Source organism: Humulus lupulus, chromosome X (assembly GCF_963169125.1).
Source record: "Humulus lupulus chromosome X, drHumLupu1.1, whole genome shotgun sequence".
Taxonomy (NCBI): Eukaryota; Viridiplantae; Streptophyta; class Magnoliopsida; order Rosales; family Cannabaceae; genus Humulus; species Humulus lupulus.
In genome coordinates, this window is record NC_084802.1 from 26790669 (window position 1) to 26813155 (window position 22487).

General features: G+C 43.8%; 1 protein-coding gene across 1 annotated transcript; it reads right to left on the reverse strand.

Annotated features, from left to right (window-relative positions):
- Positions 1–4932: 4932 nt before the first annotated feature.
- LOC133805653 (uncharacterized) lies at positions 4933–6900 on the reverse strand. The gene is made up of 2 exons (XM_062243823.1): positions 6327–6900; positions 4933–6233 (listed from the first exon to the last, which is right to left on the reverse strand). Exons 1-2 carry the CDS (start codon positions 6898–6900, stop codon positions 4933–4935), a joined length of 1875 nt encoding a protein of 624 aa, XP_062099807.1.
- Positions 6901–22487: the final 15587 nt, after the last annotated feature.

Genomic DNA, 22487 nt, shown 5'->3' on the forward strand with positions numbered 1-22487 from the left:
CAGAAATAAGGGGACGCAGCCCCAATAAATGGTTCCCCCGAAATCAGAGTCAAGGAAGAGGAGTCTCCTTGGCCTTCTCAGCATCTGCAGCACCAGATTCCTCAGGACGAATAGCATGGCTATCCTCCTGGGCTCCCTCCAGAACGGCATCCCGAGCAGTATTCTCCTTCTCGAGCTGCTCAGCCTCTTCCTTCTCGAGCCAAGCATTCCACCTGTCGAGAAATGTCGCCTTGTGAGGACCTAAGAAGCTGGTGTCCAGATTTTCATTGAAGGCCCACATTCGGTACATGGCTGAGTCAACCGCTTGTTCCTTCTTCTCTTTATACTCAGCAAGGAGACGAGCTTTTGCATCCTCCATTATGTCAAAGGTGGCAGCCTTTTCCTCTTCAAGCTTCTTGTTGGTCTCCTGAAGCTGGGTGATCTCCTTCTTATGCTCCTCGACCTCAGCTTTCAGCTTCCCGAGCTCGGTGGCCATGTCCTCACGTTCCTTGGCTCCTACCCCAAGCTCCACATTCGCTGCCTTCAGATCATTGCATGCTTTGAGCTAGAGATCCTTCGCCTCCTGAGCATGAGACTTGCTCGAGTGGATCTCATTGTTCAGCTTATAGTTGAGCTGGGCAGTGAAGGAAAGAGCCTGAAAAAAGGAACAAACCACCATTAGCTCCAGGTCAGTGTGATTATAAGCAGAAAAGGAAGGACTATAGAAAGATACTCACCGCGGCAGTATGCTCGATGCTCTTCTCGTAGAGAACAGTGCAGTCTCGGGTGTCATTTAAGCACTTCCATTGGGGAGCTTTGAGACTGCCATAGCTCTGGCTGATCCGGGACATAACATCCGATACCAGCGTAGATCCGTGGGACCCAGCGGCATTATCGACCACATATGCATCCATGTGGGTGGAAATTGATAGCTTCTGAGATCGATAAGCAGAAGGCCTTCTGGAAGGCGGAACTAAGGATGACTGAACCACCACAGGAGGTTGGGACTCAGCCATAATGGAGGGACCAACCAGCGAAGTCGGCGCCATAGCAGAGGCGACAACCTGAGAGGACGGCACCGTTGTGGATGCGCCGGCCTGAGAAGTCGTCGCGGCGATGGAGCTCGAAGCCGGCGGAGCAGGAGGAGGGGTTTTCTTGGACCTCTTGGGACCTTTACCCGGCCGGTCGGACTTAAACGACCCCGCTCTGGGATGTTTGCTCCTCTTGGCGCCAGCGCCATCAATGATGTTGTCGAGGTCGGAGTCCATCTTGCTTGCACGAGTCACAACACAGAATGAGTTAATAATAGAGAAGCATACAAGTTTTTTCAGTATCACAGACATATAAAGTGATGATAGAAGAAACCTAACTGGAACTCTCCCCCGAGCTCGAACTTGGGGACCATGAAATTCCCCCGTCTTCGGAGGAGGCGGGGGGAGTGCCTTCCCTATATGTGGGCGATAACCTCGAAAGGTCCCTATAATCGTTGGTCCCATACTGAACGGCTATCCCGTTCCACATCTCGTCTGTGGTGTACATGGTGTCGTATTTCCCGAGCCCACTATCAAACCTATGGACACAGTCATCTACCCAACTCCATATGTAGAAATGGTATTTATCCTGTGGGCACGAGACTAACCTATTGGGCTTGTGTTTTAGTAAGGTGGGGGACCACATTCTCGAGGTAGGAAGGACTTTACCTTCATCTGAATCCGAGCTCGAGGCTTCATCATTAGCCTCATTCCCAGACAACGGACTCCTCGGGCGAACTGGAAGTGGCGACCTCGTTTCTCTCCTCAGAGGAAGGGCGCCTGTGGGCAGTGGCACCTGCTCCCAGTGTTCATATTTTTTATTGGACCAGTCAAAGGTGGACTGGCCCTTCCCCAGAAGCCCGCACTTTCAGAGCTTATCCTCGTGTAAAAGGTATAAGAGAGACCTCCTGCCATGTGGGAGTTGGAGCAGGGTCTCTCTATGCTCCTTCATTGTATCGTCGGGAGTAGGACGCTGAAAATTGGCTGAAAGACAACATATTTCTACTAAGTACGGATCTAAGAGCTAAAGTCATGAGCACAGAAATAAAGATAACAAGAATACTTACGAATCCGCCTGAACGAATAGTGTCGAGACGGGGACAGACCGTCTGTCCAGAAGAAGGCCCTTTTGAAATCGGGCGGATGATTGGGAAGATCTTCAAAGAACTTCTTCTCCTTGGGATAGCTCGAGAGGTAATAAAAGCCATCCCCTCCCCGAGCTCGGGAGGGGTTACTTTTCAGACAAAAGAGATACAAGATCTCTTGAGGTGAAGGTCCTTTCCACCCCATCTCGTGGTATAAGGACCTCAGGGCAGACAGTACCCTGTAAGAGTTGGTGTTGAGTTGGAACGAGGCCAACCCAACGAAATTCGTGAAGTCCTTGAAAAAATACTTCAAGGGCAACAGAGCTCCTGCCCTCATGTGTTCCTGGCTCCAGGCCGCGTATTTCACACTGGCGTCGCGACCCCCAGGGGCGAAGCAGCTTCGTTCATGGTCGACTGGAGGTCGACACTTCAAGGAGTCTGACAGGCTGAGGCCGTGGAAAGCCAGGATTTCAGTTATCTGGCTAGTTGTGGTAACCGAGCTCCAGTAGTGCTCGGCCTCAAACATTTCTCTCCTCGGCTGTGAGGAATAAGGTTCCCCCATTAGCGAAAAGTTGAGCTCTCCTGGATGGTATGCGACAGTAACCTTTAATGCAGGATCGAGAGGAATCGGCCTAGGTCCTAGATTGGATTCCGGATAGAGGGCCTCCCGAAGAACTCTCCTCTTCCCCTCTATGACCTCGTCTATCTGGTGGTGGTAGTGAGCTCGAATGTCCTCTTGCTCGCGCGCAAGCTCATATTCTCCTATCCGACGTTGATTCCGGGCGAACAGCGATTCTGGGCTCGGAGATTTTGGCTCGTAAGGGATTGCCAGCAACGACCCTCACCGTCTTTCCAGATTCTGTGACATCTAACGAGAAAGAAAAAATGGTGAGGGCCATGCATGCAAGAGTTCCGAGCTCGAACTTACGAGCTCGGGGTTAAGAAGCAAAACAAGCTATAAATTTAGACCCTTATTAAAGAGTCAGGACGTGCGTTCCACGGGAAAGGAAGGAGAGTGGAAATTTTTTTGAAAATCCCGAAAATCAAGGGAAAAGAGAGTGGCGGTTAACCAGGAAAGGCAGCCTTGGGTTTCGTGCATTTATCAAGGCCCATGTTTTTTACCCAAAAAGTTAGTGTACAAGAAACGTCGCTTAAAAATTTCAAAACCCAGAAAATAGGAACCTCACTCAAATATGAAAACTGGGTATAAGCCAGTGATATAAATCCAGTATGGAAGTCTAAAAAGCATAAGATCCTATCGGATCAAAACCTCCTATCATATTATGCTAAGGATGTAAACTAGTATATACACATACACAGCAAGAACAGCAAGAACCGCATGAATAAAAACTGACAAAATGGAAAACGAAGATTGCATACTTACACAATAATGGCGATTGCAGAGAGATTGTCGATTGAAGAAGAGGTTGCAAATAAGAACTCATGGACTCGAACAGACCGGGGTTTCTTTGTTTCTTTGGCCGAGAAAACATGCACAGAATAGAAACTTTATAAAGAGGTCTATGGTTTCATTTTTCTTCTTTTCTTGTTTTTGGTGAACGAAGGTAAAAATGAAGATGAAGAGTGAGGTCTCGTATATATAGATGGAAAAGGGGGGATTAATCCGGGGCGTTGGATGAAATCCTTGCTAGATTGGACGGATGGGAATCAATGACAAGATGGCGCCGAAATGGTGGCAGACGGATGATCGTGGGCATGTTTCCAAGGTACTCAAGTACCAAAAAATGAGCAATACCCAGCTGACGCGTGTCCATTTTCAAAAGTGTGATGGTGCAATTCTCAAAGAAAGTAGTTCAAAAGTTTCCTTCTCTTAGGATTCGAACAAATACTTTTGAGGGGGCAAGATGTTACACCCAGATTTTGAGCTATGTTAAATATGACCTCGAAATTCGGATTCGCAAACAAGCGGACTCATAAGGTTGGAAATATGCTCCAGGATTAAATATCGAGCCTGCAGGACATAGACGACCTCGAATATGGTGACCTCGGAGTGTTCATGATCTCGAAAAGGTGGCTCCGGAGATGCATCCATCTTCAGGGATGGCCTCGGATCAGGGGTCCCGAGCTCGACGCACATACGATCTCGAAAGCCACGTGACCTCGGGAGATGTCTCTAGCTCGAAAGATGGCGGGAAACCTGGGAAGCTAAAGCCTTGGAGATATATGATAACCACCTTGAATATCTATAAGTGATGTAAATACGAAATGTAATCCTCATTTATTACTGTAAATCCCCTAGAATCGTGGGATATTATTTGGACAGTTATACGTCCCCTGGTCTTCAGGGGACGTTTCCTTTTATATCTGATTATAGGCATTAAAAGCCATTTATTTCATATACACAAAAAGAGTAACTACCCAAAATATGTGCGATAGTATTATGCATATTTCTCTATAAATAGAGAGGTTAAGCACCATTGTGATGGACCGAAAATTCTGATCCTTGAGAGAAAACTCTGAAGAATTCATTCCTGAATAATTCTCAGAGATAATCTTGAGTATTAATAATAGAGACTCGTGGACTAGGCAGATTTAACTGTTGAACTACGTAAAAATCGTGTGTTTATATTGTCTTATTTAAATTGGCCATTATCAGTTATTGTTTACGTGCTCTTCTTTCACTGTTGACGAAAAACGGCGTCAACACACATGTAGCTTCAAAATATATATATTGCTAAAGATAGAATTGAACTATGTACAATAGCAGGAATGGAGAATTTATTTTATTAAAACCAGTAAAATTTATACCTTATAAGGTAAGAATTTGAAGGACATGAATAAGGAGACTATATCATTTTCTAGAATAAATAGATTTTCTATGAGTGGGTATTTTGAAATACTTCTTTGTAAACAATATTTTTTATTAAGGTTGGGTCTCCCACCTCATCATCAGCATTTAGTATGATTAATCCTTCTCTTGTGGTAACTCGGGACACAGCAACATATAATTGATCGTGGGTGAATACTTGCTTAGGGAGGTACAAGCCAACATGTTTATGAGATTGTCCTTGGATTTTGTTGATTGTCATGGCAAAACATGGTGCCAAGGGAAGTTGTCGTCTATTAAGCTTGAATGGCCATCTTGATTCATTGGGAGACATGATAATTCTTGGAATTGTGACATTTTCACCAATATTTGTTCCAGAAATGATGTCGCTTCTAATGGACCATTTACCAAGATGCCTGATAATCAATCTTGTGCCATTGCATAGGCCTTCTGTTTGATTTAGATTTCTAAGGAGCATTACAGGAGCACCTTCCTTAAGTCGCATCTCATGATTAGGGATGCCATTAAATTTCAAACCATGCAAACATTCAGCTGGATACAAAAGATCTTCATCATTTGTCTTTACACTTGCTTTGCATATACTGTCTGAGCTAAAATATGTTCTCCCTTCACCTGGTATAATATTCATAATCTTGTCATTTAGTTCATAGACCATTTCATTTTTTGGTGTTAATATTTCTCTTTCTGTCAAATATGTAGGATCATTGTACTTTTGTAAAAGTGATGGGTAGATAACTTTAATTATGGATTTCATTGGATCTTGAGATGGATTTATGGCGATATCAGAAGGAAGCTTAATTAATTGTCTATCAATGTCATCATATAATGAACCATCTCCAATCTGCAACATCCATTTGTCAAAAGAAGCTATTTTGGCAGCCTCAAAACCAGTCAAGCTTCCATTATATAGCCTCATATTTTGGTTGAGCTCATATATTTTGAAAAATGGCCACAAATATGATGAGTTAAGATTAGCATCAACAATATCAGCTCTTGTACCTTTTGGGACAACTGGTAATATTTGTCGGAAATCACCACCACACACTATTGTAAGTTCTCCAAAAGGTTTGTTAGAGCTATTTTCAAACCTTGTTCTTAGAATATCTCTTAAGGTCTTATCCAAAGCTTCAAAGCATAACTTATTTGCCATAGGTGCTTCATCCCAAATGATCAAAGAAGTTTTCACAAGAAGTCCAGCTAGTAGGGTGCCTTGTCGAATTTCACAAGTCGACTCTGCTGTAACATTCAAGGGAATATGAAATCGTGAATGAGCTGTCCTACCATTAGGCAATAACAAAGCAGTTATGCCTGAAGTTGCTACAGGCAAGACTATTTTTTATTGTGATCTGAGCTTTGCAGTTATTGTATTCCATAAAAATGTTTTACCACTACCACCATGTCCATTGATAAAAAATAAATTGCCTTGTTCATTCTCTACTGAATGTACTATTGCTTTATAAGCTAATTTTTGGCAAGGATTTAGAGCAGCAAATGATTTCTCATGCAATATCTTTAATTGATCTCGGTCATAATCAAGCTCTTCATTAACCAATCTATTACCCGAGTCTCTTATCAAAGATGGATTAGGCATGGGCATTGCATCTATATCTTTCAAACTTTTTCCCATCTTCAGCATGATACTTTCAATCTCGAACAATGTGTATGCTTCAACTTGTTGTTCAGTTAACTTAAGATCATTCATTCTAAATCTCTTCCTTTGCAATGAAGTTATGTCTTCTGACAATGCAATATAAATAGATTTCCAAAGTTGTGATGCATCAGAAACCTGACAGTGAATAAGTATCGTGACGAAAAGATGTCTTAATTCTTTTCCAGTTGCCCATATTGCAGCTTCAGTCAAGCAATCTATCCACTCTTTATCATCGTCTAACAATCCCAAAGCATAGCATGCGCCTTTAAAATTAGGATATGTCACCCCATTTATTGTTCTAATACTTTCATAAGAAGTGCTCCCTTTGACAAAATTTAACAACATTCTCAAATAGAAGCATTCTCCAGTCGAAGGATGCGCGAAGTAAATTCTTCCAATTGCCAATCCATTTTTTCTCCTAGTCCATGTTTTCTCCTTTGAATTCCAAACCCAACTTATAGGGAAATCCGAATAAGTTAGATCTCATGCATCATCATAATTCTTGTTTGCCTCCAACCATTGAGTGAACTTTGTTTTTTCTATTCCAGGTATGCAAACAACATTTTCAACACATTTGTTTTCTTCGAATATTACTGTGTGCTCTCCAGGTAAATGGAATGGTAATCTTTCAACTGTTGGCTATCTGTAATGTATGTCAAATTGGAATATTCTCCAGCAAGCTTCAGTTGCCGAGATATATCTGCAATCCAAATATGCTTTTATCTCATCTATTTCTTTGGTAGTGTCAATAGATTCCATTGTTGCAGTAGTTCTGTCAGACCCTTTATGAACAAATTTGAAAAGGTATTTGACTGATCTAGAGTAATTGCAAAGCTCGACATTAATATGTGCATCAAATTTGACAACCAAATTCCTTTGATAAGGGACTACATATCGATTATCTAAAAGGACACCTTTCTTTTCGACATGAATATCTTTATTTCTCCTTTTGTAGACTGGAAAGCCATCTATGTCGATGGTCATTTGATCATTGAATTTTTTTGGAAAATGTTTTGTGCACCTATCTTGCATCATACATGGAGAGTTTGAATTAAGTTTTCCACAAGGTCCATGAATCATAAATTTATTGACGGCATTATAACCATCAGGATCAACATTTAAGTCCGGGATTTCCGCACTTATTATATTATCAATATGGTCTGCTGAAGGATTTTTCAATGTCGAATGCAAGAAAAGTAGTATGTGTGCATGAGGCAGTCCTCTTTTTTGGAACTCAATTGTGTATATACCTGCGACAACATAGATAAAAACTTAAAATTTAGAAATTTTGGTGGGAATTGTGAAATTATTGTTGGTAAAAACATTTTTTATAAACAATTGAGTTGAGTTCATTGTGGATACTGTTGACGCGGTTCTTCACCAACAGGTAATTAAGAGAAGAAGAGAAAGGGATTAGTGCTGAATATAGAACCGTCGCAGATATAAAATCTTAGAGAATGAACTAGGTGACTCAAGACACGTTTTTGAGTGGTTCGAAGGTTAAAATCCTTCTACTCCACTAGTCAATATTATTGATATACTCTGGGTATTTGGTTACAAAGCATATATCTATTCAGAGACTATTTTCCCAACCCTTATCAACTCCCAGGTTCTCCATATTTATAGGAGAAGGCACTTGGAAGTTGGTAAGGAGGTCATCTCGTGACCTTATTATTTGTCATATCAACTCTGTGACATTCATGATTAATTCCTAAACCTGACACATAAGTATGGTCAAATCGATAGGTAAGGAGATAATGGGCCGCACGGCCCAACCCAGCCGTGGGTTTCTGAACATGCACGTTCCTGCTGCGTGTCCGAGAAGTCAGGGAGATATCGGACACGTGATGTCAGATATACGCACGTTTATCTTGCGTGTGTTGACTTTACAGAGGGTCAGAGCTCCGTATATAGTTCGTGCCACGAGCTGCTCCCCTGACCCGACCTTCGGCCTTCAGGTTCTTTCCCCCAGTCCTGGGAAACCTTGGCGTGTCCTTAGGGATTGCTCGAGCTAAGAAGGTACGACCTCGAAGTGGGAGCTCCGGTCTTGGGGATGTTCATGGACTAATTGTGATTAGTCAACAACTCGGCCTGCTAATCAGCCCGTGGGAAAATCAGGGCGTACATCTGCCCCCCAAGCTCCTGCTCGTGGTACATGACGTCGTATATAAGACCACAGTGGGGGCTTTTAGACTTCCCCATAAACTCTTCGCATTCCACTCCTTAAGCAGGCGTCTAATACGTGGACCGTCGTGGGTGGTGACGGTACGTTTTACGAGAACCGCATTTAATGGCCTAGCCTATGCCCAGCCGTCATTTCGTATTTCGAGTGGAAGGCCTCGGATCCTTCACCAGGGCCATCCAAGAGCCTTCTACACGTGATCCTTCACGTATATAAAAAGGGGGTGGCCACCCTACGCACGGGCCACCCTTTCATTCGAAATTTCCCAAATCTCCTTTCTTCTTCCCTCTCCATATTTCAGAAGAACGAAACCCTCAACCCTGTTGCTGCCATTTTCATCGTTCACGAAGCTTAGGCGCACGGATTTCTCCAAAGCTTTGGAAGCTACTACACCGACGAAGCTCCTACCAACGCAACGCCCTCGTCTACCTCCCAGCCATACACTGTAAGCTTCCTGACCCTGTTCACTTTGAAAACATGCTACTGTAGCTTAGGTAAAAGTTTTCACTGTAGCCGCATGCAAGCGTTTTCTGGGGTGTGTGAATATGGGGGGTGACAGCCCTTTTTAGGTTAGGGCACATTTGTTGTAGGAAATCGCTTTAGAGTATGGGTTTCAGGATGCTTTTTCTGGAAAAATTTCTGGGTAGGAGTTTTGGGAATTTTTGGGTGCGAAACCAGGTAGCTTAGGGAACACGCCTTTAAGCGGTTTTGTAATTTTCTGCCTATTGAAACTTCCCCCCCCCCCAAGGCAAATTCTATTCTGAACCCCCTGACACGCGAATTCTGAGTAATCTGGGATCTGTTGGGAGTATACGCGCGTGTTCACTGAACCGCGTGGTTCCACTCTCCACGAGCTGGGCTTACCTCAGCTCGTGCAAATAATAATTGCTTCTTTCTCCTGCTTGGGTGGCCTTTTCTAAAGTGTTTTCTTTTGTTCGCTAGGCGACCAGATGGCTCCAAAAAAGAACCTCCCCCAGAAGAACGTTGGAAGCTCGGCCTCCCAGCAGGAAAAGGGAAAGGCGGTGATGCTCAGCTCCCCGATCCCCCGCTTCGGGCCGGCTGTGGAGAAGGAGGTCGAGGTGGCCCCCGACGCATTCTTTGAGGCGGAGAGAATCGTCTCAAAGATAACCGACCAGACAAAGATCAACAAACTCTTCCTCAGTCACAACATTCCACTGGGGAAAGCCTCCGTTATTGCCCGACCTGCCTCGGATGGCGAGAGGAGCTGCACGCCGCTCGATGAATCGTTCGCGGCCTGGAGTGGTGAACACTTCAAGGCAGGGGCCTTCCTTCCACTGGATCAGTACTTCGCTAATTTCCTGAACTACGTGGGGTTGGCCCCTTTTCAGCTCCCCCCCAACTCGTACCGTCTGCTGGCAGGGTTGATGTATTTATTCAAGAAGCAGGAGTGGGAGGTCCTTACCCCTGCTGGTATTTTATATTTCTTTTGCCTCAAAGCCAGCCCGGATCAGCGGGGGCGAGGTGGCGGGTTTTACTATTTAACCCGTTTTCCCAATACGGCGGCGGTCATCGAGCTGCCCAGCCACCCAAATGACTTCAAGGACCAGTTCTTCATGTCGACTGGGTTCCGGAACTGCGACCACCACTACTTCAATCGTCCTCGTAAGTAATCTCCGATCTTAGCTCGCCTTTTAAGTGTTATTTTATCTTAGCTCCTTCCGTATTCCATTCTGATTCCAGCCAATCTTGCAGCCATCTACGCGAGGACCGAAAAGTCTGTGACCCTCGGGGGCCAATATGAAACACTGGCGGGCTTGCCCCCCAGTGAGAAGGACTATCGCGTGCTCGCGACGAACAAGACGATGGTGTTCTGCAAACTGATTTTCCCAAATCAGACTCTGAACCTGAAGAGGCCCCGGGGGCCGCCCCTAGCCCGCGACAACAGACCTATCATCGTGGAGGAGGTCGCGGTAGAGGAAGACAAGGAGGACGAGGCGGCCGAAGTTCCGCTCGTGAGGAATAGGAAGAGGGCCTTGGAGGAGAGGATCCAATCCGGAGCAGCCGCGGGTCCTTCCGGCCAAGGTAACCCTTACTTGTTTAAGCATCTAGATAGGGCCACTGCAGACCCCCGGCTGGTTAGGTTCAATCCTAGGCAGATCGTCCACCGTCACCGAAGGGACCCGGACCTGAACACACTCCTGCTCCATTGTGTTGACCGGCTCGTGCTGGATCACCAAGAGAGCCGACCTAGGGGTACCGTAGTAGTAGATAACACCCTAGCTTTTAGGTCGATCTTATTCGAGGAGTATGGGACCAACCTACGCACATGGCCATCACTCCAGAGGGGTATCTATGCTCTGGGGCTTAGCCCTGAGTCAGAACCGGACCTAGAACCTGCGCCAGTTCGTGAAATAATCGTCTTAGGTTCTTCCAGCTCGGGGGGTAGGGCTCCCTCAGTATTCACATGCTTTTTAGCTTTAAACTTTTGTCCTTATCTTTGTATGATTGCTAACTTGTAATAACCATGTTTTTCGTTTGACAGAAGAGATGTCTTAGCCTGAGGATAGCTTACGGGGCATAGTCTTTGGGGGGAACCCCCCAGCCGGGCCAAGACTGAAAAGGCTCCGGGGTTCCAAGAGCTCTGCCGGGGTCTCCACGAAATCTCCAGCAAAGGAGAAGGAGAAAACCCCGCTAGCCCAGGTCTTAGGGGCGATCCTTCCAGTTGCCGGAGCAGGACAAATGCCTCCACCGCCTCAGCGAGTTCCGCCTGCCCCCCAAGACGGAGGAATGGAGATCGGGACTCCGGTCGTGGTAGCCCCCGAGGTACGCATCCCAGTCGATCCCCAGGACCTGGAGAAGATCCCAGAGGCCTTCTAGGGAACGGTGTACGAATCGGCGAACTACGCCGTCAGCCATTTTTACAAGTTCAAAGAGAAGGAGCTCCGGGCTATTGAGACAATGAGCCCGGTTGACGTAATAGAGTCTTCAATGGGCATGACCCTAACGGTAAGCTTCCCCGTTCTTTTAAAGCTTTTACCTCTGCATATCGCCTTATTTTTCCACTTAGCCAATTTATCTTTCATTTCTCGTAGGGCGTCGCTGCAATCCATCGGAGCATCACCAGGGCCAGAGCTCAGCTCGAGGAAATGAGGACCGAGCACCAGGCCGCTCTCCAGGAGGCTCAGGCGGCAAAGGACGCGTTGGCAACCTCGAAGGCCGAGTTGGAGAGGACACGCTCAAAGGTCCAAGAGCTCGAGACCTCCCTTGCCACCTCGCGGACAAACCTCGAGGCAGCGAAGACTGAGGCCCAGGCCGCCCTGGAAGCTAAACGGACCACCTCGGAGCAGTCAATGCAGGATCTGTTCTACCATTGCTGGATCCACAACCCGGAGGCTGACTTCTCTTTCATGCCACCGAGTCTCTGGGCGCGCCTACTGGTGAAGTTCCAAGCTCGCCTCGACAAAGAGGCCCCGCCCTCGGAGACTGGGGAAGCCTCTGGCGCGGCGGAGCATGGTGAGACAGCGACCTCCAAGGGGCCAACCGATGGGGCCTAGGACGCTTTTTCCTTCTTTACCTTCGGATATTTTTAAGTATTTTGTGTAACCTTTGGATGAGGTGCATTCACCTCGAGACGCTTTGCTTTTAATCCACACTTTTTAACTTAGGCTTTTTTCATGCTTTTGGCTACATTATATATATATATTTTAAAAAACTTAGTTCGTGTTAACTTTTATCCATATCTCGAGTTCTTTAAAAAGAACCACGATCAATAAGTTTAAGTTAACTTCCAAGTTTTATGACCCAGTTAAAACCAGGAACTTATTTTGAAAACTTAGTTCGTGTTAACTTTTATCCATATCTCGAGTTCTTTAAGAAGAACCACGATCAATAAATTTAAGTTAACTTCCAAGTTTTATGACCCAGTTAAAACCAGGAACTTATTTTGAAAACTTAGTTCGTGTTAACTTTTATCCATATCTCGAGTTCTTTAAGAAGAACTACGATAAATAAATTTAAGTTAACTTCCAAGTTTTATGACCCAGTTAAAACCAGGAACTTATTTTGAAAACTTAGTTCGTGTTAACTTTTATCCATATCTCGAGTTCTTTAAGAAGAACCACGATTAATAAATTTAAGTTAACTTCCAAGTTTTATGACCCAGTTAAAACCAGAAACTTATTTTGAAAACTTAGTTCGTGTTAACTTTTATCTATATCTCGAGTTCTTTAAGAAGAACCACGATCAATAAATTTAAGTTAACTTCCAAGTTTTATGACCCAGTTAAAACCAGGATAGGACTTAGTTGGCGTTAACCCTTATCCGTGTCTCGAGCTCTTTAGGAAGAGCAATGATCCATAGATAAAAATCAACATCTAAGTCGTTAAGGAGACCTGGTTATATCCAGGTACCATATGCCCCCCAAGTAACTGGGAAAGGGTCTTTCGTGGTTACTTTAAGATTACAATTGCAAATGTGCGTAAAAAGTTGATTTTTTATTAATATATAGAAAGTGGCCTTCCAGGCCTTACAAGTGGATCATTGATAATATTTCTTTAAGTGGATGGCGTTCCAGGTCCGTGGTATGGCTCCCCCATCAAGTCGGGCTAACTTATAGTTCCTTCCTTTATGACTTCGATGACCTGGTATGGTCCTTCCCAGTTTGGTCTCAACACTCCATCTTTGGGATCTTTTCCGGCCAGGAAAACTCTCCTTAGGACCAAGTCGCCAACGCTAAAGGCGCGTTTTTTGACTTTAGAGTTGAAGTAGCGAGTGATCTTCTGCTGATAATGGGCGAACTGAATTTGTGAATCCTCTCGCCTTTCATCAATTAGATCGAGGGAATGGCACAGGAGCTCATGGTTCCGATCTTGGTCGTAGGACTGGACTCTATGCGACAGAACCTCAACTTCCACGGGGAGGACTGCTTCACTCCCAAAGGCTAGGGAGAAAGGAGTATGACCCGTAGGAGTCCGATGCGAGGTCCGGTATGCCCATAGGACCTGGGGGAGCTGTTCTGGCCAGACCCCCTTTGCCTCATCTAATCTTTTCTTGAGGCTCGCCTTTAGAGTCTTGTTGACAGCCTCGACCTGGCCATTCGCCTGAGGATAGAGTCTTGGGGCAGGCTTTATTCAGATCGGAGAAATCAACGCAGGTCCTCCATTTCCCGTTGGGCTTTGGAACTAGCACGGGGTTGGCGACCCAAATAGGAAATTTCGCTTCTCGGATGAAACCACATTTTTTGAGTCGGGCCACTTCTTCTTCAAGGGCTTCAGCTCGAGTTGTTCCTAGACGTCTTTGCTTCTGAGACTTGGCAGGAACGCTTTTGACCAGATGGAGCGTGTGCATGATGACACTCAGGCTGATCCCTACCATGTCTTCGTGCGACCATGCGAATACATCTAAACTAGCCCGGAGGAACGTAATCAGCTCTGCCTTCCTCTTGCTACAGAGGTTTTTCCCGAGCTTGACCGTCCGTGACGGATTTTGTGGATCAAGGTTCACCTCCTCGAGCTCCTCAATAGCCTGGAGCTCGGACCTGTCTTCGCCTATTCGGGGGTCAATGTCCTCACTAAGGGCGACACTTTCCCCTTGGGCGTTTTGAGGTTTTTCAATCTCAGGAGCCGCCAAGGGCTCCTGGGATTCCTTTTCACTCAGAATGGCCATAGCCAGCTGCCCGGGTTTAGATTTTCCCTTCATGGAAATGTTGTAGCATTCCCTGGCAGCGAGCTGATTGCCCTTGATGGTGCAGATTCCTGTTGAAGTAGGGAATTTCATGGCGAGGTGTCGAATGGAAGTGATAGCCTCGAAAGCTATGAGCGTAGGTCGGCCCAAAATGGCGTTGTAGGCAGCGGAGCAGTCAATGACCACGAACTCAAGTAGTTTAGAGACTGTCCGAGATTCTTCCCCTAGGGTGATCACTAGCTCGATCGTCCCTATTGCTGCCGATCCTTCTCCCGAAAAGCCATACAGCATCATGGAGGTCGCCTTTAGATCGGCGACAGTCAGTCCCATCTTCTCTAAGGTGGATCGGAATAAAAGGTTCACCGAACTCCCGTTGTCCACCAGCACCCTTCTGACTTTCCGATTGGCGAGCTGGACTGTTACAACCAAGGGATCATTGTGAGGGAGCTGGACATGGCCTGCATCTTCCTCCGTGAAAGTGATCGGTTGCTTCTCTAATCGTTGTTGTTTTGACTGACGCTGCTCCGGGACGAACTCCACTCCGCTGTGAGCTTTTAGTTCGTTCACGTATCTCTTCTGGGTGCCTCTGCTCGTGCCAGCCATATGCGGTCCTCCAGAGATGGTGGATATCTCTCCTCCGATCACGGGAGGAGGGACGTCCTGATCTATCCGAGCCCCAGGCTGACTGGCTGGGACGTCTGGAGCAGGTCGACTTGCTGGGACCCTGTTCCGTGAGTATTGAGCCAAGGGGCCGGCTCGGATGAGAGTCTCTATCTCATCTTTGAGATGCCTGCAATCGTCGGTATTGTGGCCGACGTCGTTATGAAAACGGCAAAACTTGGAAGTGTCTCTCTTTCCCTTGTGGTGTTTCAATGGTTCCGGCCTCTTCCAGGGGACCCGAGTAGAGTTGGCCAGGAAGATACTTTCCCTGGACTGGGTGAGTTCGGTATATGTCGCAAACACGGGCTTAAACTTGTCTACAGACTTATTCTTCTTTTGGCCTTGCTGATTGTTTTCGCCATTTCCCTTTCTTTTGCCTCCACCCGGCTGGTTGTTCTGTATGACGCCTGGGGTCGCTGCCACAACCTCTGTCCTTACTCCGGTGGGCTGCTCGAGAACCTGGCTGGTTCCCGCGGCTGAGGCTTCTGCTTCTTCCAAGTTTATCCATTCTTGGGCTCTGTTAAGGAATTCGTTAACCGAGCTGACTCCCTTCCTCTGTATATCCTTCCATAGGTCTCCTCCGAAAAGGATTCCAGTTCTCATGGCCATGAGCTTGGAGCTATCATCCGCGTCCCTAGCTCGGGCAGCGAAGTTCGCGAATCTGCTCAGGTAGGCCTTCAGCGTCTCGTAGGGCTGCTGTCTCACATTGGCCAGGGAGTCGGCTTGAACACGGGCGGCCTGGGAGGCGCGGAATGCCCTTTTGAAGTCAGCTGAGAAGGCCTTCCAGGAGCTGATTGACTGTTTTTTTACTTTGCTTGAACCACTGTCCGGCAGGTCCAGTCAGTGTGGAGGGGAAGATCAAGCATCTCAGCTCCGGGCCAATATTATGGGCCATCATTAGGGTGTTGAACATCCCTAAATGGTCTGACGGATCTCCGTCCCCGTTGAACTTTGATAAATGAGGCATACGGAAACCAGGTGGGTATGCCGTCGCTGCTATGTTGGGGGCGAAGAGTTCCATCTCGTCTCCCGAATCATATTCGTCTTTTTCCTTTTCTGATAAGAGCTTCTTCATCAATTCCTCCATCTAAGTGAGGCGCTCGAGGGTTTGATCTTGAGATCCTTGGTTATTCCGAGGCTGTTCAGCAGCTCCGGATCCATTGTACATATTAGGTGGGTTATTGCCCCTCCTATCTTGAGATAGGTTATTTGGGACATTCCCTCCGTTACGTACTTCGGATCGGGCCCCCCCCCCCCCCCGAGCAAGCCTGACTACCATCTCTAGCCCGGTCCTCTCTGTGAGAGTTGAGGTGATCTCGAAGGTCACCTCCCTGGGTGGTCTGGTGGCTTTGTGCCGAACTTAGTCGCTGACGTAGATCTCCTCTAGAGAGATCACTCCGGCGACTACCGGTCCAATGACTCCTGCTGGATAGACTTGGAGTCCGTCTTTGGTGGTGAGGACCTGGGCTTTCTTTCGGCGCCCTACTACGCCGGGAAGGTCCCGCTGATGGTGGGTTTCTCCTACTACTCCCGTAAGCTGGGATGTCTCGGACGGGCCGAGGAGTAGACGGATATCTGATCGGAGATGGAGGATGCCTGACTGGAGAAGCGATCCTGGTTCCGTCTAGACGGATCAAATTTGGTGGGGGCCTTTCTGCCCTGCCAGCTTGCTGGTCCCGCGCCGGGAGACCTGGACGAGGCGCAGGACGGTCTTCGGGGACGAGCTGACGTCTTTGGCCCTCCTCGGATCTCCTCCGGGAATTTCCTCGAGCTCTCCTGGGCGTCCTCGTGGATGGTTGAGAGCTAGGAGTCGACGTCCTAACCGAACGGCTGTATTGCTGTTGTCTGGTCCCAGGCATTTCCCCGAAGTTTGCGTCTCGATGGTGCGATGAAGGGGTGGAGTTGGCTGCTGGAAGTCTATCCGAACGGCTCTGCCTGGACCGACTACCTCGGCGAGACTTAGGAGCCTCACCTTGCCTCTCTCCAACGTTAGCGTTAGTTGTGAGAGGGGGTAATCGGGCCAAGATATCCTAGATTTTTCGACTAGCAGTTGCTAACTGGCTCCTCAGCTGAGCTTTCTCCATCTCCACCGCAGTATAATAACACGGGTTCGGATTAGGTGGCCGGGGCGCCGAACTACCAATATCGTCTTGGCCCGCTGGTTGCTTTCCTGGCCGTTGCTGGACTTCAGGAATTTGTTCATCAGGGATGGCGATATGATGAGCCTCCTGCCCATCATGCTGTTCTGTCTCGTTGCCATGCCTGGATCGAGTAGTCGCCATGGCTGGATGTTTGTAGCAGCACTAATCGAACTTGCTCTCAATGAAAGCACCAAACTGTTGACGCGGTTCTTCACCAACAGGTAATTAAGAGAAGAAGAGAGAGGGATTAGTGCTGAATATAGAACCGTCGCAGATATAAAATCTTAGAGAATGAACTAGGTGACTCAAGACACGTTTTTGAGTGGTTCGAAGGTTAAAATCCTTCTACTCCACTAGTCAATATTATTGATATACTCTGGGTATTTGGTTACAAAGCATATATCTATTCAGAGATTATTTTCCCAACCCTTATCAACTCCCAGGTTCTCCATATTTATAGGAGAAGGCACCTGGAAGTTGGTAAGGAGGTCATCCCGTGACCTTATTATTTTTCATATCAACTCTATGACATTCATGATTAATTCCTAAACCTGACACATAAGTATGGTCAAATCGATAGGTAAGGAGATAATGGGCCGCACGGCCCAACCCAGCCGTGGGTTTCTGAACATGCACATTCCTGCTGCGTGTCCGAGAAGTCAGGGAGATATCGGACACGTGATGTCAGATATACGCACGTTTATCTTCCGTGTGTTGACTTTACAGAGGGTCAGAGCTCCGTATATAGCTCGTGCCACGAGCTGCTCCCCTGACCCAACCTTCGGCCTTCAGGTTCTTTCCCCCAGTCCTGGGCAACCTTGGCGTGTCCTTAGGGATTGCTCGAGCTAAGAAGGTACGACCTCAAAGCAGGAGCTCCGGTCTTGGGGATGTTCATGGACTAATTGTGATTAGTCAGCAACTCGGCCTGCTAATCAGCCCGTGGGAAAATCAGGGCGTACAGATACAAATGTGAAATAAACTTACATGCAATTATCTTTCCAAACGGTTGTTCTTTTTTCAGATCGTGCATTAGTTGGAATAGCTTTATCTCAAATACTCTGCATATGATATCGACCCGATTGTTATCATCTTTTTTGCCTATTAAATGGATCATATCATTTATTTCTGGCCACTTTGGGTTGCAAATGAAAGTAAGAAATAAATCAGGATATCCTGCCCATTTACAAATTGCCATAGCATCTTGATAATTTTGTACTCTATATCGTGGTCCCCCAGTGTGTGACGAAGGCAAAATAATTGATTTCCCCACTTTTGAGCAATCTGAATCACCACGATGAATAGCGTCCATTAAACTAGAAAAAAAGGTCTGATCTGAGTTTTTTTTGGTTATTTCGTATCCAACGAAATCTTTCTTCTTCAATTGCCATGTAAGAATCAACTATATATTGTTGCATTAGTCTACCAGATCGAAGAAGAGTATGACCCTCATTTAATCTTTGCTGCAACCTAAAGCAATAATGTTGCCTCATTGTCAACTTTTGCCTTTTAAAAGAGCTTTCAGTTACGTCTCTCAAAGGTATCCCAAGTCTATATCCATCTTCACCATAAGGGTGTATTAATGGGTACGTCATAGACATGAAACTTGGATGTAGAACTGTGATTCTCTTAATTCCTTTAGTTCGGTGCTCCACAATAACGTCACGTTCGAAGTTCGCTTCACTAAAATCACCAACTATTAAGCCTGCTACTTCAGATGATGTTGGCATATTGTATTGACGACCATCTGTTGTCCTGCTACTTAGGAGGCGTTAACGAAACGTAGATTCTGGTTGTGCTTTGAATCTATCCCTTGCCATTCTAAAGGATTTGACCAAATTATTATGATGATCCAACATTTGAGATAATTCATGAACGATTTCGTGTTCAATCTCTGTCTTCCTCCCATGTCTTAGTAGTGTATCCATTCGGTTTCCTATCTCATTTTCAATGTCATATATATATAGTTGAGCAAACTGTGGTTTTTTCCCAACTTCTGCACTACAAGAAAAAATGTTTTTAATAACACCAAAAATGTGTTATCAAAACCTACGATAACACTTTCTGATGTGTTAAGACAGACTATGTTATCGTAGGTCAGGGTACTTTACATAACACTTTATCAGTGTTATACAGATGTGTTATTGTACTGTCAACGATAACACAATTTCTATGTTATTTTAATATATAGATAAGTGTTTAATTATGTTATTTATAGTCGATACTATAACACTTTTTTTGTGTTATACTACACTTTAGTATAACACTTTTTTTGTGTTATCCTACACTTTAGTATAACACTTTTTTTGTGTTATACTACACTTTAGTATAACACGTGTTATATTAGCTTAGAGAAACATAATCTTTTTTTACTTTCAAAACTAGGAAAATAAATATGAAAGTTGAAGCCAAATAAGGTAACATAAATAGATTTTTATTAATTACTCAAATGTAATTACAATATTTAATCTACTAGTCTAGGCTTAAGAAGTCATATTACAACATAATTTATTCCCAATTCAGATTCATTTATCACTAAATACAAAACAAGAAATGTATACAAAAATTAGTGAAATACATTCTTCCATTCTAAAGGCCTCAACTACAAATATTGTCAAGAGTTGCTCCAAAGAAATCATCTCAATATACCTGCACATTGTAAAAAAAAAGTCTTTATTATTATTAAGAACATAAGACTTAAGCTAGTTTCCACCTGTAAGCATATAAAGTTTAAATAAGCAACTCAACTCAACTCAAGCAAACATCTCTTTTATCGTACAAAGAATAAGCATAACATATCAGTGAAAATAAAAGTTTATATATACATAGAATAAGCATAACAGGCATTTGTGTTGATAGTCACACCCTAATAAAAAAGAAAAAGAAAATTCTTATGTGTCACTATGTTGTAAGTTGGTTATGTACTATTATATGGTTCGAAAATAAATTAGCTTTTGAGGAGAGAGATTTTTTAATGAGAATTAAGAGAGCTCAAAAAATTGGAGACTTTAAGTATGAATTCAGTAGCTTATAACAGATAGAAAATCTACAATTATATCCAAATATATATGTATGAATGCAGTAGCTTATAACATAAGGTCTAAAATTATGTATATATATATATCTATGTATGGATACGGCTAAACAATAATCTGGCAGCCATGGAGATGAACCATAATAGTACAACCTGGCATCATAAAGAATACTAAAGGCTCACTGCTAGTTATGAAATGGAATAAAGTAAATGGATTGTATGTGTTAGATGGGTAAACTGTATCTATTGTTGAAGTTGATGCTATTAAAGTTCAAGAAAATGAGATGCAACTATGGCACTCAAGGATGGGTCATATAAGTGAACAAGGCTTGAGGGAACTACACAACCAGAAAATTATAGACAAGATAAAATAAAATAACAAAATAAAGACAAACAAAGCAATAACAAATTAAGACAAAGCTTTTTCTAACAGACTTTTGGATTATCAACACTAATACAATCTAATCTAAAGGAAAATTTTGTTAATTTAAGAGATGAACTCTATCTCTAAACAGAGAGATACACCACAAAATGTAAGAAACCTATCATAACTTAAAAAAACTTTCAAAAAGATCACTCATGCAACTAAGAAGTTTATGCTCAGTCTAATATAAATTAAAATACTAAATAAGAGGAACACCTCATGTAGTTAATGACCATTAAACAAATAAGCTCCAAAGCTTTTCACTTGACTGAGAAACAAAAACAGGGCAGTACTCATATATTTCAGTTAAGGAAACAAAACTAAATAGACTAGCAAAAACAGAGGACAAATATCATCATCAGGCCAAAAAAAAAGTTCATAATCTAAGAAGCAAAGATGGGCCAAATTAGATATAGACAAAAACAAATCCAATGTAAACAAGAATGCACTGCAAACAGGTTCAAGTTACTTGATACAAAAGCATCAAAGGCATTGTCAAGTAGTGTTCAAAAACATGCATTATAAAACAGATTAATAATAAAGGTAATCTTTAAATAATTCTTCCTCTAATCTATTAACAGGTGATAAAGCATTATAAAACAGAGAATAACAAACTTAGATATTCAAAAGCCCTCAGATCTCATAAGCTAATATGGTCATTAACAGTGTACATGAGAATTTTCATTATAATCCTTAAGAGCACTCACAATAGATTCTGTAAAATAGACTTTTTCTGGTGAAAAAGTTGAGAGAGAGAGAGCAATATATATGTATGTATGTATGTATGTATAGAGAGAGAGAGAGAGAGAGACAAGGCTTATAATGCAAAACCATGAAACTGCTTCTGAAAATTAGATTTCCCATCACAGGGCAAATAAGCATGCAAAGAAAGTGAAAACTAACAAAAAAAAATGACAATATCTTCATATTATTACATAAGGCAATAAAATATATATTTTGTAGCTATAAAAAGAGACCATTTTAATATATAAATGCCTTCAGAGATTAATGCTAGAAATTTCATGAACATTGAAAATTCATTAAGAACCAATCACATCTTCAAGGTTTAAACACCACCACTTCAACCATCACCTTTGGCATTCACCACCACCAACAGCAAACACAGATCATCATCACCACAGCCAACATGAGAAAATAGTAATAAATAAATAAATAAAATAAAATAATGGATCATGGTGAGTACCAAAGATGGTGAGAGCAGAAAAGATAGAGGCTCAAAATGAAATCAATGCACATATCAATACAAAAATAAAAGTTTTCATCATCAGGCACAAAGTAATCTAGAAACAAACTAAAGAACCGTGGAAAAAAAAAGGAAAGTAATCATCAGGCCAAGGCATTGTTTCCAACATTGAGTTTTTCCATCACAGGGCTTGTTGAGGTACTGCTGAATAAAAAAAAATTAGTATACATTGTTCCTCTGATCTAAATAAATCATAAAGAAAAGAAATTCTTAAGACTTTAGTCATCAAAAGTTTAATGTGTTTAAGTAAGATCAAGAGTAATGTTAGTAAAAGAACACATTGTTAGAATTCTAGTTTGTTTTAACTACCTGGGGTACTTTTGCTATTCTATTGTCAGATCAAGAGTAATGTTAGTTAGTAAAAGACCATATTGTTAGAAGTCTAGTCGGTTTTAACTACCTTTTTTAGGAGTCGATATGAGTTGTTGAAATCAATTCTCATTAAAGTTTATTGAAACTTAAGCCTGTACATTTTCTCCACAATTCCTATTTGCACTCCTGGAAAGAATCTAAACTTCACTCTCACTACTTTCTGTTTCACCAAAACAAGACCATTTTCAACATTCTAAAGAATTCCAAAAAAATAA

Excerpts from the sequence above, each read along its gene's own strand:
- LOC133805653 (XM_062243823.1), bottom strand. The coding sequence starts at position 6,900 with ATGTTGTTAAATTTTGTCAAAGGGAGCACTTCTTATGAAAGTATTAGA. Across the intron at positions 6,234-6,326 it reads TTCAGTAGAGAATGAACAAG|TCTTGCCTGTAGCAACTTCA; the intron begins GCAATTTATTTT and ends AATAAAAAATAG.